The sequence below is a fragment of the Megachile rotundata genome, chromosome 5 (genome assembly GCF_050947335.1).
Source record: "Megachile rotundata isolate GNS110a chromosome 5, iyMegRotu1, whole genome shotgun sequence".
Lineage (NCBI taxonomy): Eukaryota > Metazoa > Arthropoda > Insecta > Hymenoptera > Megachilidae > Megachile > Megachile rotundata.
Window position 1 is genome coordinate 9,537,458 of NC_134987.1, and position 16,790 is coordinate 9,554,247.

Consider the following 16,790-nt stretch of genomic DNA (forward strand, 5'->3'; position numbering starts at 1 on the left):
AGATACATCATATATCCTTTATGCTACATATAGTTTGGTATTTTTGACTCTCTATACCTTCACGTTACTGATCGCAAGTGTACGAAAGAACCGATCGTTTTCGAAGAGGTCCAAAACGACGCGTTCGCAAATTTTCAACGCTCCCTAACTGTCCCGTGAGCATACACGTACATATACGTAGATATTCTTTTCGAATACGTTCGTCTGGCCGACGGCACACTGGTTTTCCGCAAACTCGCCGCGCTATGCAAATATTTGCCGGACGTTCGTCGGGCCTGGTGCTTCTTCTCCATCTCCTTCTGTCTCCTCTTCTCTATGGTATTCTCTTAGGCCACGTCGTCATGGATACCGTCTACACACCGTATAGAAACGAACCAAGGGAACCAGAAAGAAACGTTCAAATATTTGTCATCGGCTAACGCGCCTGGATACTAATCAGTTTCTTTTTGGCGTTGCACCGGTGACACTAGCCAGCTTGAAACTCGCTGGACAACATTCGGTGTGTCGATGCTTCTGTCGCTGGCTCGCCTCAATCATGAAAACGTTTTTCTGGATATCATTCTTTTTTCGGATTATGGAAGCGGCTGTCATAATTATCCTAATTAATTAATCTTTTATTGCGGTTGATTTCTGATCGTTTTTAGCACTTTGTGGTATGTTACCTTTGTTAAATTAAGAGATAAATTTTGGTATCTTCTGATTGCTATTCTGGAATTTAATTTTACCTTTTCTGTTTCGAAAGTTTTTAAAATATCAAATTGAATAGTCGACGCTTGGAAATTTTTTAATATCTAAATTTGAGTGTTTGTAAATTTTTAGACTAAATTTGAGAATTTGAAAATTCTCTTTCCAAATGCTCAATTCTGATATTACCAAATTTCCGAACCCCCAATTCTAAAATTACCGAATTCCTGAAGGTCCAATTCTGAAATTTCTAAATTTCCGAACCCCCAATTCTAAAATTACCGAATTCCTAAAGGTCCAATTCTGAAATTTCCAATTTCCAAACCCCCAACTCTAACATTGCCAAATTTCCAAAGATCCAATTCTGAAATTACCGAATTTCCAAACCCCCAACTCTAACGTTATCGAATTCCTAAAGATCCAATTCTGAAATTACCGAATTTCCAAACCCCCAACTCTAATATTGCCAAATTTCCAAAGATCCAATTCTGAAATTACCGAATTTCCAAACCCCCAACTCTAACGTTATCGAATTCTTAAAGATCCAATTCTGAAATTACCGAATTTCCAAACCCCCAACTCTAACATTGCCAAATTTCCAAAGATCCAATTCTGAAATTACCGAATTTCCAAACCCCCAATTCTAATGTTTACCGAATCTCTAAAGGTCCAACTCTAACGTTACCAAATTTCCAAGCTCCTAACTCTTACTTCAACAAATTCCCTAACCCCAACTCTAAAATCACCAAATTTCCAAACCTCCAATTTCAAAATTCCCAAACTTCCAAGTCCCAAATTCCAAACCCCTCCAAGTCCCTAAATCTGAAATCCTCGAAACTGTACCGATCCCGAACAAAAATTGGAATAACGACCAAGCCGACCCGGTAAATGGTTCACCGTGAAAGAAGAAAATCCCCGGAGAATTTCATGGATTCTCCGTAAAATCGTTGACCGTAAAAAGATTTCCATTCGCGGTGCGTTATGCAGACGCTACAATGAAATCCATTTAACGTCGCGACGCTTTAACTATATGAACGTACACACAGGTTGCTCGTTTAACGGCTATTTTCGCGTTTGGTGCACACCGTGCTATACTTATTAAGCGTTATACAATTTTCCCGCAACAATTTCTAGCGCCGAACAAGAGATTCCCAGGCAAACTACGTTTCTTCGGAATGCTTTCATTAAGTTAATTTTATGTTTAAAGTTGAACGAGGTACCTAACGATCACCTTTTACGCGCGGTTGATACGCCGACAGTCGATCGCGGCAAGGAACACGTGTTTTCGAATCTTTTACGAGATATTCGCACGTTCGTTTGGTAATAAATTTAGCACCGCTTTGAATACCGATTAACGTTATCGGAAGACGTTAATGAATCACGGGCGCGATCGTTTGTTCTACGGCGCTGAAAACGCCGGTGAATTTATCGACGATGTTCGATGCTCGAAACGATCGATCAAAAGTTTATGTTGTTCCGTTAAAAGCGTTAAGGTAATCTTGAAATACGAACACTCGCTGGCGGAGGATTTCGATTGAATTACTTTGATTTCGATGCGCTTTCGCCAGTAGATCATCATGTAGGTGATACATATAAAATATTAAGTGGACTCGTGAATTTTTTAGAAATAATTCAACATGTTATATCGTGTATGTTGTAGATATTCAATAATTTATTACGTGAAATGCTGAATTATTTCTTTAGTTGCATAGACTGTTTCCGAATTAAATAATACATTTATATTGCGCGTAACATTCTAGTCACCTCTGCCTTCCGTAGGAAGAGGAAATTTTTCTTCCAGCTCAAGCTATTAAACTACTTTTACATCATAAAAACAAGAGGTGTAAAAATCAATTGATTTTATCCGAATAAACACCTGGTCAAGTATTGTTGATATTTAGATTCTTTCTCGACAAAGTTGAATTCATAGCAATTGGAGCGATATCTTAACGATATTATCAATACACTGACTTATCAATGATCAGCGTCGAATGGTCGAAAGCGCGGTTTCGAAGGGAGATAATAGCCTCCCGGTGAGAAATTACAGAGTCCCAAAGCGGCAGGATTAAAGGACAAAAGAGCGGAGCGGTACGCGGGAGCCGCTGATCGAGAATACTCGTTAAGTATAGATCCGCGGTGTGTGCGTGATGGTAACGGCAGCAGTAGCGATAAGTAATGCCACGACCGATTGTAAGGCTTAGCCCGTGGGGCAATTTGACGGGGCGGAGAAGCGAGGAGAGAAATGTCCGCAGTCACGGAAGAGGAGTCATGGAAACGAAATGCCCGGTGTGCGAGCGAGCGAAGCAGACGCGGAGGGAGAGAAGGCGCACAGGGCAAACAGGAGGGAACACGACAAACTGCCAAGCCTAATGCCAATTAGTGCCATTCTCCTGTACACGAGCAGGTCCGAGGGGACTCGAAGAGGCTTCCTCGGACTTTCTTTTTCCCTCCTTCCATCTTACAGCGAGGTTTACAAAGCGGTTAGGCATATTTATCGCGTTACGTACGTGCACGCGTACACGCGTACACGCTCGCGGAACGCCAACGTGTGCGTGCGTCTCTGCCAGGCTATCCGTCGTCGCTTCTTGCCAAGTGCTTGCACGCATTATTCGAGACGAACGTGCACGAAATACTTATGTACTCGCACATACCGGTTCGTTTGTGTCCCCTACCATGGCCACCGACGTTTTTCTCCTTTTTTCGTCGGGGGTAGTTCGATTTATATAAAGCCGTGACTAACGAGCCGTGAAAATCCTCGACGACCCTTTGCGAACGGCCTCCTCGACTTTTTCGACGCCTACGGCCGAAATTCGGTTGCAACATACGCTTCCTCTCGATCAGCAAACTTACTTTTTTCCATCTTAAATCTCTAAATTAATAAATTTAAGTTCTCAAATTTTTTCATTTTCTAATTTGGACATCTTCAGATATCTCAAATACGCAAGTTCTAAAATCCTCGAATTCCTACACTACTAAATTTATATTTGCAAATTAAATTTTCGAACAAGCAAATTAACAAATCATTCAGAAAATTCTTTGACTCCCAAATGACTGACTGTAGTCGAGCAGAAACGAGCGAAAATATCATTAGTCGTGTAAACGAGCGAAATGTTCAGTCCGTACGATTACCGTAACCGTAAACGATTATGAATAATTAAGGGCGAGGAAGCAAGGGAGGTGACATTAGCCGGAAGAGTAACAGTACGTACTAATTACCCGTTTCACCGGTGGCGGAACAGCAAAATCCGTATCCCTCCCGATCGAAATTCTCGTTAAACGAGTCTTCAAACTGCTCCTCGAAAGGAATCGCTTTCACCCCTCGGCCGCTTCTCATTGTAAGGTTAATACTAGAAGCGATTCAGCTTCAGAAGTGGAGGATTAACTGGTGGGGAAACGATCGAGGAATAAATGCTCGGAACGGGATTGCCGGGCCACGTACGAAAGGAGAAACAGGGGTCCTTCCCAAGGAGTTAAAAGGAGAAGGAGAAGTGCTGGTAGAGGTAATTCGAGAGTTATTTAAACGAGGACCGGAGCAAGAGAGCTCGCGGTGGAAGTAGACCTCCATTCCGTTCCATTCCATACCATTCCACTTGGAAACGCATGCAGACGTAAACACAATCGCCCAGGCACAATGGATTATGTTCGGAACACTCGAGGACCCCTTGTAGGTCGGTTAAAACGGACAGTGTCTGAGAAAGCCCAGGGACAAGGTACCGACGAGCCTTCTGTCTAGCCAGGGCTATTTATACAGGGCTAGATTAATCATTACACGAGGGGAGACACTATTCAATTTTTACGTTCCCAAATTTACCGTCAAGCATAAACTTAAACTACAGAAATTCAGGGGGCTAAGCCTCGACATCTCAGGATTTCGAATTTCGAAGAAGTCTTAAATACTTAAGAGTCGCATTTCGAAATATAAGATGTTAATTTACGATTGATTTTCGAATTCCACAAAGGGCCAGCAAGTATTTGCGGGTCGTACTAAAGGTCTTAATTCGAGACACAGGGGAAACGATCGAAAGATAAATAATTTGGGTGAAAAGCGTTGTCGGAAGACAAACAGGGGAGGGTCTCGAATGTCTCACGAAACGTCGAACAACGGAAAGAGCCACGCGTTCCCTCGGTCTACAAACAAATTTCCGTTCGATTGGAAATATTTATTGGCCCTAGGGAACGACGGATGTTTTCCGATATCTCTCGAACGGTATGCGCATTTTAACATCGAGCATCTCGAACCGATCGAAACTACGTACTCTTCACGATCTATTATGTACCGTTGATTCGAAAAGCCGATCATTTTCAATCGCGTGTTCTACGAATTATCGAGCAACGGTAAAAAGCCGATGAAAACAGCTGCTTCGTAAAATCACGGATTATAAAACTGATTACCCGGATAAAAACGAGGGGGAGAATGGTGGAGGGGAGATTAAGTGTCCGGTGAAAAACTCATCGGCACTTGACTCGCGCTGGGGTGAACGAGGGCAGCAAAAATTGGGGTGGGAGTAGAGATACAAAACCGAGTTTTGAAACTTTTATATTTTTAATTTATTATATCTGTGAATATTTGATTTTGCAAATTTAGAAATTTGCAGATTTTGTAAACACCTGCGAACATCCCTTGCAGAGTCGCAATTGCCTGTGGCTATAAGAGATACCCAATGTACCTAGGGGGCGAACAAACACACGGTTCGAGGAATAATTGAAAAGCAGCGGATAAAGAAGAAACGGACTCTCGCCGTGGGATTTCTCGAGTAGGATGTTCCAAGTTGAAACGGAAGACGGGGTGGTAAAGTAACCGCGAGGGTCTACGACGAAAGCACTCGACGGTCCTCCTTTGCTCTCCCGGTGGACCAATTTACGGCACCCCGAGGACTCGGGTATTACGGTTCACGCTCGGGGGTTCGTTTCTGGCCATTGTTGCGCCAGTCCAGGGGATTATTTCACCAGGGACGAAGAACCAGGGGTTCGGCTTCCAGTTGCAAGTCGTTCGCCTCTTTCACTTAGCTACCCTCGGATTATACGTTTCCCGGGCACCTGCAGCTAAACCGTATCGCGTCTGATCTTTTTTAGAAAGCGAGAAAGCGGACAACGCGACGAAAGGAACGGCATGATTTCCGGATATCTCTCTCGATTAATTCGCGTCGATATCGGAAGGAAACCATTTAGCGTAATAAGCTGCTTCTCAGACTTCGGACCTCTGTGTCGTCCCCTCTTGCAGCCTCTCGTCGATTGGCCATCGAGAGACTCATTAAAAACTCTTACAAATGGCAATTATAACCGGGAAGCCAACGATAAAGAGCATTCGTCCATTTAATTATCTGTCTCGTTGGAAAGGAAACTAGTCGTGCACGGGTAAATCGGAGCCCGTCTTATCGTCGATGTTAACGCTACCAACCCTGTACAGAGAAAATCGTCCTTTTACGTTCTCTCTCCAAGTTCTTATCGTTAAACGAACCCCGTATCGCGTTATTCGCTAGTAGCTTTTTTATGGTACTTCGATACGCTCGACACGACGTTTGCTTTTTATCGACGAGATTTTTACGCTCTCACATTCCGGCGTACCGACAATAATGCGACAAGGGAACGGGAGCAGACGATGTATCGGGGACACATGTATTACACGATTCTGCCATGTTACAGAAATTTTTGAAGTCATTTTAGAGATCTTTAGAGAAGAAATTTTTGAAGGTTGAGAATTTAGAAATTTGTAAATTTATCAACATAAAATTTTTGGAATCAGTTTGAAAATTTTCGAAAGGTTAATCCGTGTTTGTACTGAGCATGGTCCCTATCTAGTAACGCCGTGGATGATACAATTCGAGCGTGCTCTATCGGCTGCAGTCAGACGCCGTTTCGCTGGTTATAGCAGGTAGCGCGAAACGATTTTTTCCGGTCGTCGGTTCGTTCGTGCCGAGTAATTGTATCAACGAGCAAACAACGCAGATATATATCGCGAAACGACCAAACGGTTGTTCTGTACGCGCCAACAGTGTGCACGAGCAAAAAGAATAACAAAACGAGTAAGTGGTGAATGGAAGAAACGCGAAGCAATAACAGGGGAACGTGAAAATTAAAACAATCGGTTCCTCCTCTCTCTTTTCCTTTCTCTTTTCCTCGCCGAACAAGAAGCACCAGTCGTGTAATTACCGCGAGCGAGCGGCAGCACGAGATCGCGATTCCACTCGGCCAGGAAACGTATAATGGGAGTATAATGCGTGAAATTTACCGGGCGCATCAGCATAATGGACGACGTGACGCTCAAGATATCACCGTGATTCCATATTTCCGTGCCGACAGCCAGACTCGATTCGCTTCGCCTCGCTTGTCCCCTCGCATACCTCTCGGGCAAACGCATTAAACCATTTCGTGTCGCTTTCAATCACTACAAATCTTACAATCGTTCGATTTACCCGCCGAATATCACTGATGATTAAGCGCCTCCCAAAGTATCCACGTGCCGAGGTGCGACGTACACTTTGTTTAATCGAGGGAAAAAGTAGAAGAAGATACTATTTCCATGTTAAATCTTGTAATTTTCGCAAATATTCAATGTCCCAAGTTCCAAAATTTCTAAACTTCTAAATCTAAAAATTTGGTAACCTTAGAGTATTCCTGAGTTCCAGAGTTTAGCTAAAATTTTACGTAGACCCCAGATTTTTGGCCCTCGCAGTTATGCATCGTGTAAAATTCATCGAAGGGAAAAATACAACCGGTTCGGCGTCGTCACGTACGTGTGTTACGACTGTCGTCGAATTTTCAAAAGTTTTTTCAGCTGTGCATGCACGAGCTGCATTTACACGAGCCGTCCATGCAAACGTGCCGATTAAACGTATCAATATTTGTCGAATCAGGGCCCGACGTGAACGCATGCCACGGTTTACAGAACGTTATGTTACATACGTTCATGTTTTCCTGATACCATGCGCGCACCGGTGTTTCGCCACCAGCGCGATCTTCCCAGCTTCTTCGTGGTGTAAGTCGAGACAGGCGCACAACACGTATGTAAGTACAGCGACAAGTTCGTTGAAACGATCCGATATAACCCCTTCTCTCTAGCAGTCTTTCTGCCGCTTCTTCACGGCACTCGACGCAGTCACCCTCTTTTTCCACAACATTGTCACCGCCTTTCAAGGGACTCGACTCTCTTTTTTCCTCTCGCTTCCTCCGTCTCATCGGCGCGTTTCTCGCCCCGTTGCTCACCACGTGCTACAATATCGCCGGGCCGCATCCGGTGTAACGTCTGTTATTAGGGACGGGCCAGATGAAGCTTTCATTATTCTATCCAAGAGGGCTCCCCTCGCCAACACACCGTTATAATACAAAGTAATGGGTGATTTTTTTTGTTGCTTTCCTCTCTAATTATTGTTATTATCGGGCCGGGGCAGATATAATGGCAACGGGAATAATGTAATGTTACGTTTTCAACGTCGGCTTAAACGTGAAAATATCTCGCGCGACCTATTAATCCCGACGTTCTCACGCGTCGTTACAGTTTTTAACCGCGTTCATCAACGTCTCTCTAGTCACTCTGTTGCTCCTAGCTGGCATTAGAATAAACGTATTACGTCCATTCGACACGGTTTCGAAAAAAGAAAACCGACCGTTGCGCTCTTTTCATTCTCCGCTTGTGCGTGCTCGCTCCGTTCATGGTATCCTGTTCATCGACCGGCCGACGATTCAACGGAATAAAACGCGGCGTGAAATTATGCCCGGAACGGAATACGCACGACTAGAGCCAATCTCGCAGCGTCGTTACGGTTATGTACAACAAGCGAGACGCTTTAATCCGAGTGGCTATTAAAGGCCAGACACGAACACCGACCGAGAGGACACGCGATGAGAGAAGACTTTGTCTCGCGGTGTTAGCCCCGTCGTCTTCGATTCACGGATCAATAGCCCTCGTCGTGGCGCGATGGAATACCTTTTACACGGATCTGGACTAATCTCGAATTCGTGACGGGTTTGCAACACCGTTTTGCCGCGACGTGCTATCTCGAAATCTTGAAATCACTCGACCGTGCTCTACGTATACCCAGCTGCTTCCCGAACAAAGATATTACATCTGTGTTGAATTCCACTTTCCTGAAATCTTATTTTAAACGCGCTAACCGTGGAGATGTACAAGTTCGTTGGATAAATACGATAAGTAGAAATAGTGGTAATAAAGTAAACGCGTTCTATCGCTACGCGTTGCAGGCCCCTATTACCATGCATTGTACAACCTTGCGTTCTACGGTCTTTCATTACTATATTTTATTAACTCTGTCATTACCATTCGTGTCTACATACGCTCAAGAAATTTGTTCGTGTACTATAGACGACTATAGACATAATTTCACTGACCATAAGATGTTTACTAATTTTCGATAGTAATCGTTTAAATATACATCCCTATTCTAAATTTTATAACCTATTGCAAATGTCTTACAATATTTTAGGACTATATAAATTTGTGTGAAAATCGAAAAGCAAAATGGCGGGAGTCTCCAGTCCCTACTCTTAGCGTAGCTAAAGAAAGCCTATATTACACTGGAGGATACATGTATACGCATACGTACGTATGCGCGCGGTCCCAGAAGGCACGTGTATCCAACGGGTACATATACGCGCGATCTTGTACGCGCGAACCATGATAAATGTGTGCAGCCCGACGCACGTGACCGCATTAACGGCAAACCGAGAGGCACGAAGAAACCGCGGTTCGGCATTATTATCGCGTTCGCGTTTCCATCTCGATCAGGGGAATGTTTTGACGCGCACGTTTCCTCGACAAGGGTGTAACGCCGCGCGATCTTACCTACTCCGTAATCGTTTGGCCGTTCGAAAAATTGCACGGCCAGGTAATCCGATCGACGATCGAAAGGCGTTACACCGGTTTCTACGCCGCTGAACGTGATCGGAATCGCGCGGGTACGCGACCGCTCTTATACGCGTGAAACTCGAGCCAACTTTGCTCTAGCCAAGCCCGGGATCGCCTTACGAGCTACAAATCGCTCAAACCGCGTAACAAAGGCGTAATGCCTCGAAAATTGACCGACGAAAATGATGATAGATATTTAGAAAATGAGGGATCGACGTTGGGCGATAATAACGCGACGATAAAAGAAATATCGTTTTGGAGAATTTCGAATTCGAGGAATAAAAATAAAAAATGAAAAGTGAGGTGCAAATAAACAGTTTCGCTTACCGGATGCCTAGCAGCTGCGGCAGCCACAGCAGCGGCGTTGATTCCAGCACTGGGATACATATTTCCTCTCTGGTTTCAAACTGGTAGAAAATCGAAACACTGTCGTGCGTGTTCTCAAATCACGTAAGCGATACGATTCATGTCACGCGGCACACCAACGGTAACAAATAACAACAATAACAACGAACGACGATAAACAAAAACACCGATTCAAAACGCCCGCGCGGGCTACGAGGACAAGCGATCCTTTCCGCGGTTCTGTCGACGCGATTCGATCGAGAAGGTCCCCGCCTCCGATGCACGAAGATGATCCATCGGTGGCTGCGTCGTTCGCCACTACCGCATCCTCGCCGAAAATATTGTCACCGTGTCGCGAAGACAACTCGTGTCACCACGTATTTCGACCGTTCATCGAGGTTAGAATTCTGACACCGACGCCACGGAGGATCCCGTTCGGACGCGAAGAGCGTGGCGTGCCCTTTATACACGGTCGGTAAAACAGAGCGACAGCCGCGTCAAGCGTTTCCCGTGAAAGCGTTGTTTTCTTTGCATTTAACCAACGAACGACTCTCCTCTCGGCTCCTTTTCGTAGCTCCACTCGCTCAAGATCGAAACACCATCACACAAGAGAAACACTGCACTTGTTTACGAAGCTGAACGATGGCCCGCCGCCACTTTGAGGTTAAGTTTACCAACACTAGCACGCACGCGTCTTTCCGTCCGTACGTAACCCAGGAAAATTCGTTCGCGTCAAAGGGGACGCGTCCGAAGATCGAAACCAAAACACCGATCCAAAGAAACTGTCGGAACGCGACTCGAAAGTGTATACGAAACACGAAACGCACAGACGAGCAACAAGAACAAACTTCTCCGCTCAACGGCCTCGGAGCGACTGATGGACGAGCGAGTGGTGGGGATGGTATCCCCTCCATGAGCCATCTTTCCCTTCCCCCACCCTGACAGGCCGTTACTCCACAGTTAAACCCGCCAAGCACCCCCTCGAATGTCTCTCCTCGTTCTCGACGCTCGTATTAACCGGCGCGATAGCTCCTTCACAATTAAGTCGCGTTACGTAAGGGTCTCGAAAAGGCGAGCACGAAAATCACGGCTCGTTAAAACGTCGGTACGTCCCTCCCTCTCTTTCTATCGTATCCTTCTTCTGCTCGACTCCTCTCTCTCGCGCGCGTATACCACGCTCTTTCTCGCTTTTTGCTTTCTGCCACTCTCTATTTCATAGCACCTGTCGTCCTATCGTATACTCGATCTGCTTTATCGACCAACGATGAAGCCGCGGATACGTCCATCATGATTTCGGCACGCCGTTGACGCGACAAGTGACCCGGGCTTGCCTTTAGGGCCATTTTAGTTGACCGTAATTAATCTGGTTTGAAACGTACGGTTATACCCGCGTTAAGCGTAGCGCAATCGAACACGATATACATACATACATACATACATACATTGATTTTATTATGTACACGACCAACACGATACGTTTATTAATTCTCTCAACTCGTCTGTTTTTCTTTGTTCGTTTTATGTACCGTGAATTGTTTCACCGTCGGTTTTTTTTCGTTCTCGCGTTATACATATATCGACGGTTGCGAAATTTAATGCCAGCGATCGACTGTGTTTCTGTATTAATGGAAGATGACTCAACGCGCTCATTTATCAACGTTGATTACGCTCGTTTTTTTCCATTCGTTCGAAGCTATTATCGCTGATACGACGGTTAACGAGTGTGTGCAAACAATATTTGCTGACTACATTCAACTACCTTTGGAATCTAGACAATTCAAAGTATCAATCTCGTGCTACGACCAATGACTAAGGGAACAAACGGTTCTTGGAATACTTTTTTCGTGCCGTCCCATTATCTCTTCGCTCGTGCTTCGTTTTAACGGGGATACGATTCGAGGAGGAAGAGAGAGGGGGAGAGAGAGAGAGAGAGAGAGGGAGAGCGAATGATCGTTACCCCTGAGAGATATCGTAACGCGAATCGTGTATTCTACGGGTGTATAGGTCCAGCGATTTTTGCAAGTTGAAGCACGAAGACTAGAAGCCTCGAAAGTTTTCGGTCCCGCAGATACGGTCGAATAAACGAGAGGACAGAGCACGGAACACGGCGTGCCATGCATACGCGTAGGTATTAGTTGCTTCTCTCGGTTCGCTCAGCGTGTGCAAACAAATCGAAAGTTTTTCGCAAAATGGCCGTCACCGGGCTGACACGGATGTCCGTATAAACTCTCTCTCTCTCTCTCTCTCGCTCTTTCTCTCCTCTTTCCCCGTACTCGCCCAACTGCCCGCCGACTGGCTGCCTCTCTCGCCACTCGTGATTTCCCTCGCTTCCCACACCACCACAAATATGGCGCCTCCACCCGTTTTCCCAACCCCTACAACGTGCCTCTATAAAGCGAGAGCGAGCGAGACGGAGCGCGAACTGTGGATGGAATACGTATACACACGTGCATCCGACGCGATTGTATCCGAGTATCCGTGTGTAGCAAGTACGATCCTATGCGTGTGGCAAGGGGGTGCCCCTATGTGAATATCGGCGCAGCACACAGTCCCAAGCAGTTTCCTACTTGATTGCCGCTATCGTCCGCTCGCTTCGTAAAGGAACCGATCCGCGCGGACTGTCGCTGCACGCCTCGACCAATCGGCGCGCGTCTGCACGCTACTTGGCCAATCGCGCGACGTTCGCTCCCACCACGGCGCCAGACCGCCGCAAAGAGTCGAATGAAAGCACGACCTCGGCCAATGGGAACGAAACTTTTTGAGTTGACGGCCGTACGTTAGATCCGCGCGGAGTGTTGCTCAAGCCCCACGGATGTTCCTATACGGAATGAAGGTGCTACGCGAAGCCGCAGCGAAACATGAAAAATAGGGGGCTACATGAGGAAAAACACGGACCGGGTAGGAAGGAGGAGGGCTCTGTGGGATGGATCCTACGAACCGAGACACCAAAGGCTGGCGCGGAGTCGTGCGGTTGTGTGCGGGCCAGCCACGAGAGGGAGAGACGTCGAGGATAGAGGCCGAGGATGAGAATGGAAAAGTAACATAACGAAACGTCGATCCCATTACCTGGAGCTCTCTCGCCCTGCCGCCACCGTGCACCGAGCCCTGCTTTCGACCCTTAATCCAAAGGAGGATTAGAAAACCCCATTGTCATGCTTCGCGGAACGCGGGATGGGATATATACATACATATGTACAGAAAAGCACTCCGCACAATTTCTACCCCCCCTCTCCTCCAGCTGCCTCGCCTCCTTTTGCTCGTGCAACCGGAGGCGGTAGTGCAGGACCCTCCTAATGAAATAAATACGTGACGTGCCGTAGTGACGATGCGATGGTAGTTCTATTTATCGCCAGGCATCAACTTTTTGCGCGATGCACCGAGACGACGAGCATCCCCCTTATTCGACGACTTCTGCTCTCTCTTCTTCTTCTGGTTCCCCTCCGCCGGCATCTCGTTTCACCGTTTTCCTTCCTTTCTCGATCCTGTTTTAACGCGTTCCTGGTCTAGTTGAAACGCTCTTTGTCATGTTCCACGGGGCGAAGAAGGAATATAAGGCAGTGCCGTGGAGTGTTGGCGAAGCTGTCGGTCGCGCTTGGTCGGCTGCGGTTTATGCGGAGCCGCCTTGCCTGCCGCCTGCCGCAGCCGGTTTGCGTGTTCGCCCGTGTTCGCTCGGTGGATACGTGTCCTCGGTGCGGCTCGGTGCTCACCGAACGACCGTGGACGCTCCGCTACGGCGAGTAAAGAGGAGAGATCGAGGTATAGAAAGGGTGAAGAAAGACAGAGATAAAGGTGGAAAGTGGCGGAGAGAGCGAGAAAGAGAGCGAGATGAGCATACGCTGCGAATAACGAGGGTGAGGGAGACACAGCGCCGCACCGCACCGCGCCGCCAGGCGGCAGAACCAGTCGCTGCGGTCGTCGCGGCTAACCACGCCGTTGCTCTCAACCCGCGGCGACCTCCGTAACCGCATCAAGAATACGACCCGACTCCACGACTATGCGAAGCTGTATCGCAAACTCCGTGCGAACTAGCTTATTTCTTTAATCCTTTCCCTGCTAAATACGATCGATCGATCGAACGCGCTTGTGCGTAACGCCATTAAGCCGGATAATTGAATCGCGAACGCACAGCTGAGAGTACGCTGTAGTTTCGTTATATGGCCCCCGGCGGAGAAGCACTATTATCGATTATCGATATTTTATTTCTTAACAATGTGTGGACGATATTGTTCAGAAATCGTTAAGAATAGAGCTAGTTAACCTTATGATTCATATTTATTTATTGTATGCAAACTTGGATCTAAGTTTCAAGAAAATTCGGTTAATGTAGGTTAGATTTTTAGGTTAAATTAGGTTACTAGGTAAAATTCAGTTAGATTAGGTTTCGTCGTTCACGGTCAAACTTGTTGAAACTACTAGTTTAACCTAATTCCAGCCGACACTAATTACATTCAAATGATACAATTGCGCGTCTCCGTCTGTGTCGCTCATTGATCTTTTTTAATGACAACTTAACGATGTTATTGATGCATGCATCGAATTATCGTTAATGACGAGAAAATTATCGAACGTTTGATAAAACTAGAATTCCTGTCAAGCAGGCAGATTGCAAAATCTAAATTTCTCGCATTCGTAAATTTGAAAATTTCTAATTTTCCAGAATACAAAATTTGAAACGTTCAATGATGTATTCGTTTATCGAAAGGACAACTGTATCGTGAAAGTCCGTGCGAAAAGGAAATCGTTGAACGGCCCATAACACATATAGATGTCACGTAGCAAAACTGTGCTCGATTCTTCGATCTCGATGTTTATACCATTTCAATCGTTAAACGCGTGAATTATGTTCATAACACTTAATCGAACGCAACGAGGAGCAAGAAATTTCTGTTTATTTCTTTGCAAGTTCCATAGAGACGGCAAAGTATACGGTATCCGTGGGAACGCGCGGTATTGTCGTTCGAAAGAACGATACCCGCTATTATGCCGCTTAAATACGTTTGTACGATTATATCGTTTAATAGGAGAAGTTGCTGGCACAGATAGAAACAGGTGCATCAATTCGCACGGCCGTTCTGTGACTGTATAACCGCGACCATTGTATCTTCGGGGAAGAAGTCATTCGCCGCAATGTAAATATTACTTTGGCTGGCATTGTATAGCGACTCTTCTATTTGTAGCGGCATTGTGCGCGAGAATTTCCTGCTCGGAAAATCGCCGGGGAAATGTCGAGGAGCCGGTTTAATTAATTATAATTGGCTGAGTGCATTGGGCAACCGCCTCTTCTGGACCCAACGTCCACTTCATCCGGCGCACGAGAGGGAAAGATCTAAGAGCTTGACTTCTGCTCGAACGAGAGTACGAGCGTACGTCTCGCCGCTCCGTTCCGCGCCACGCCGCGTCGGCTCGAGGAGGATCCATGAAGATGATCGAGCGCTGCGGGCTGCCCATTAATATATTTGAAAGAGGTTCCGTTTCAAACGGATCGTCGAAATAACTGAACGTCGAACGGCCGCTAATAATGTGCGATTTGTATATCGAGCGATCATCGATCAAGCCGGTACCGGTGAGACAAAAAATATTAATCATATTTATTAATTACAACAGGAAATTGAATGATCGAATCGTTCCACTACCTTCGGTTTTATTCCTCTCCCCGTGTTGCCTGTCGACCTGAACAAATCGAAAATGAACGAATGAAATTACAGCCATTAACTCGACACAGGATACCGTGCATAACCTTTTTGTATCCAAAAGGCAAGGTTCGTGGAACCGTTCCTTTCTTCCCTCCTGCGTGTTGTTCGAGCCGAGTATAATACCTAAGGATCGAATTTCTAACTAAACCCCGATGGCCCTTCTAAGATCTTCTGCTAACCCAACGATCGTTCCCGAGAAAGAACAGTGGGCCAATATTTGACTAGCAGGAAAAAACTCGCTGTGTACCTCGAGACGGACAATTTGATCCTGATCGACCAGCAGAATTGGGTTAATTTTCTCCGATGGCGTTCGATAGTTGTACCTACAAAAAGTACCTATACGTGTTCCAAAATAATTCGTGATATTTTTGAAATTTCTTGAATATTTAAAGCTCAGAGGGCCATTTAACGACGATCGCGACGGCTAACTGAAAAAAAGAAATACGAGCTCGAGGAAGAAAAGGAGCAAAAAGAGGTTCGATAAAGGACGATGCTCGACGTTTTGGCAAAGTATCGCGTTGCGGCTTGGTTCGCCTCGAAACGAATCTAGCAGGCGCACTCACGGCTGACAAATGTCTTCCGCGGTTCTGGCAGCGGCGTACCGTTATCCAAATTACAAATAACACACCGCCGTCGACGTTTTATCCAACGCCCGGAGACAAATTGCTCCCGACTCGGAATGGGTTGGCTCGAAATTATCCCCACCGTTCCGGCCCGGTGTAACCGCGCGTCTTGGACTTCGTTAATACCGGTAGTAGCTCGGCCCCTTGCTCGGCACACGGAATTAACACGGCGAAGTGTATTTATGGATCCGGCCTCGGCCAGGTAACCCGAGAAAGACCCTGCAGTGTCCTGCTTCTTCCCCAATCTCCTCTGCTATTCCCTTCTCGCTTCTTTCTTTCCTTTCTTCCATCTCTGCTCGATCACCGCGTCCCTCTTCTTCCTTTTTTTCCACGAAGGAGGATTAATTAATGAGCCTGATCCAAGCATTACCCGCTTTACGAACCCGACATATGCATTGGCGTAACCAGCTGTAGAACTGGTTGGGACCCTAAAATATAGATCGGGTAGCTGACATGTGGACCGTATCACATAATAGAGTCGCTTTGCATCTTTATTTTTCGGAAGTTTAAACTTCTAAATCCTCCAATTTCCAAACCTTCGATTTCTAAATTTATAAGGAGAAATTTTTCCCATTCACGAAT

At 46.1% G+C, this 16,790-nt stretch overlaps 1 protein-coding gene across 5 annotated transcripts in view; it reads right to left on the reverse strand.

Annotated features, from left to right (window-relative positions):
- Positions 1 to 11,234, reverse strand: part of LOC100875385 (protein groucho) — a 123,271-nt gene extending 112,037 nt beyond the window's left edge. For 3 of the 5 annotated variants that reach the window (XM_076532070.1, XM_012291271.2, XM_012291270.2), the window contains exon 1: positions 7,588 to 7,608. In XM_076532070.1, coding sequence (XP_076388185.1) covers positions 7,588 to 7,593 — 6 coding nt within the window. In that variant the 5' untranslated portion in view covers positions 7,594 to 7,608. Of the gene's footprint in view, positions 1 to 7,587; positions 7,609 to 9,874 lie in introns of those variants that run through there. The other 2 variants (XM_012291273.2, XM_076532072.1) reach the window with 2 other exon arrangements.
- Positions 11,235 to 16,790: the final 5,556 nt, after the last annotated feature.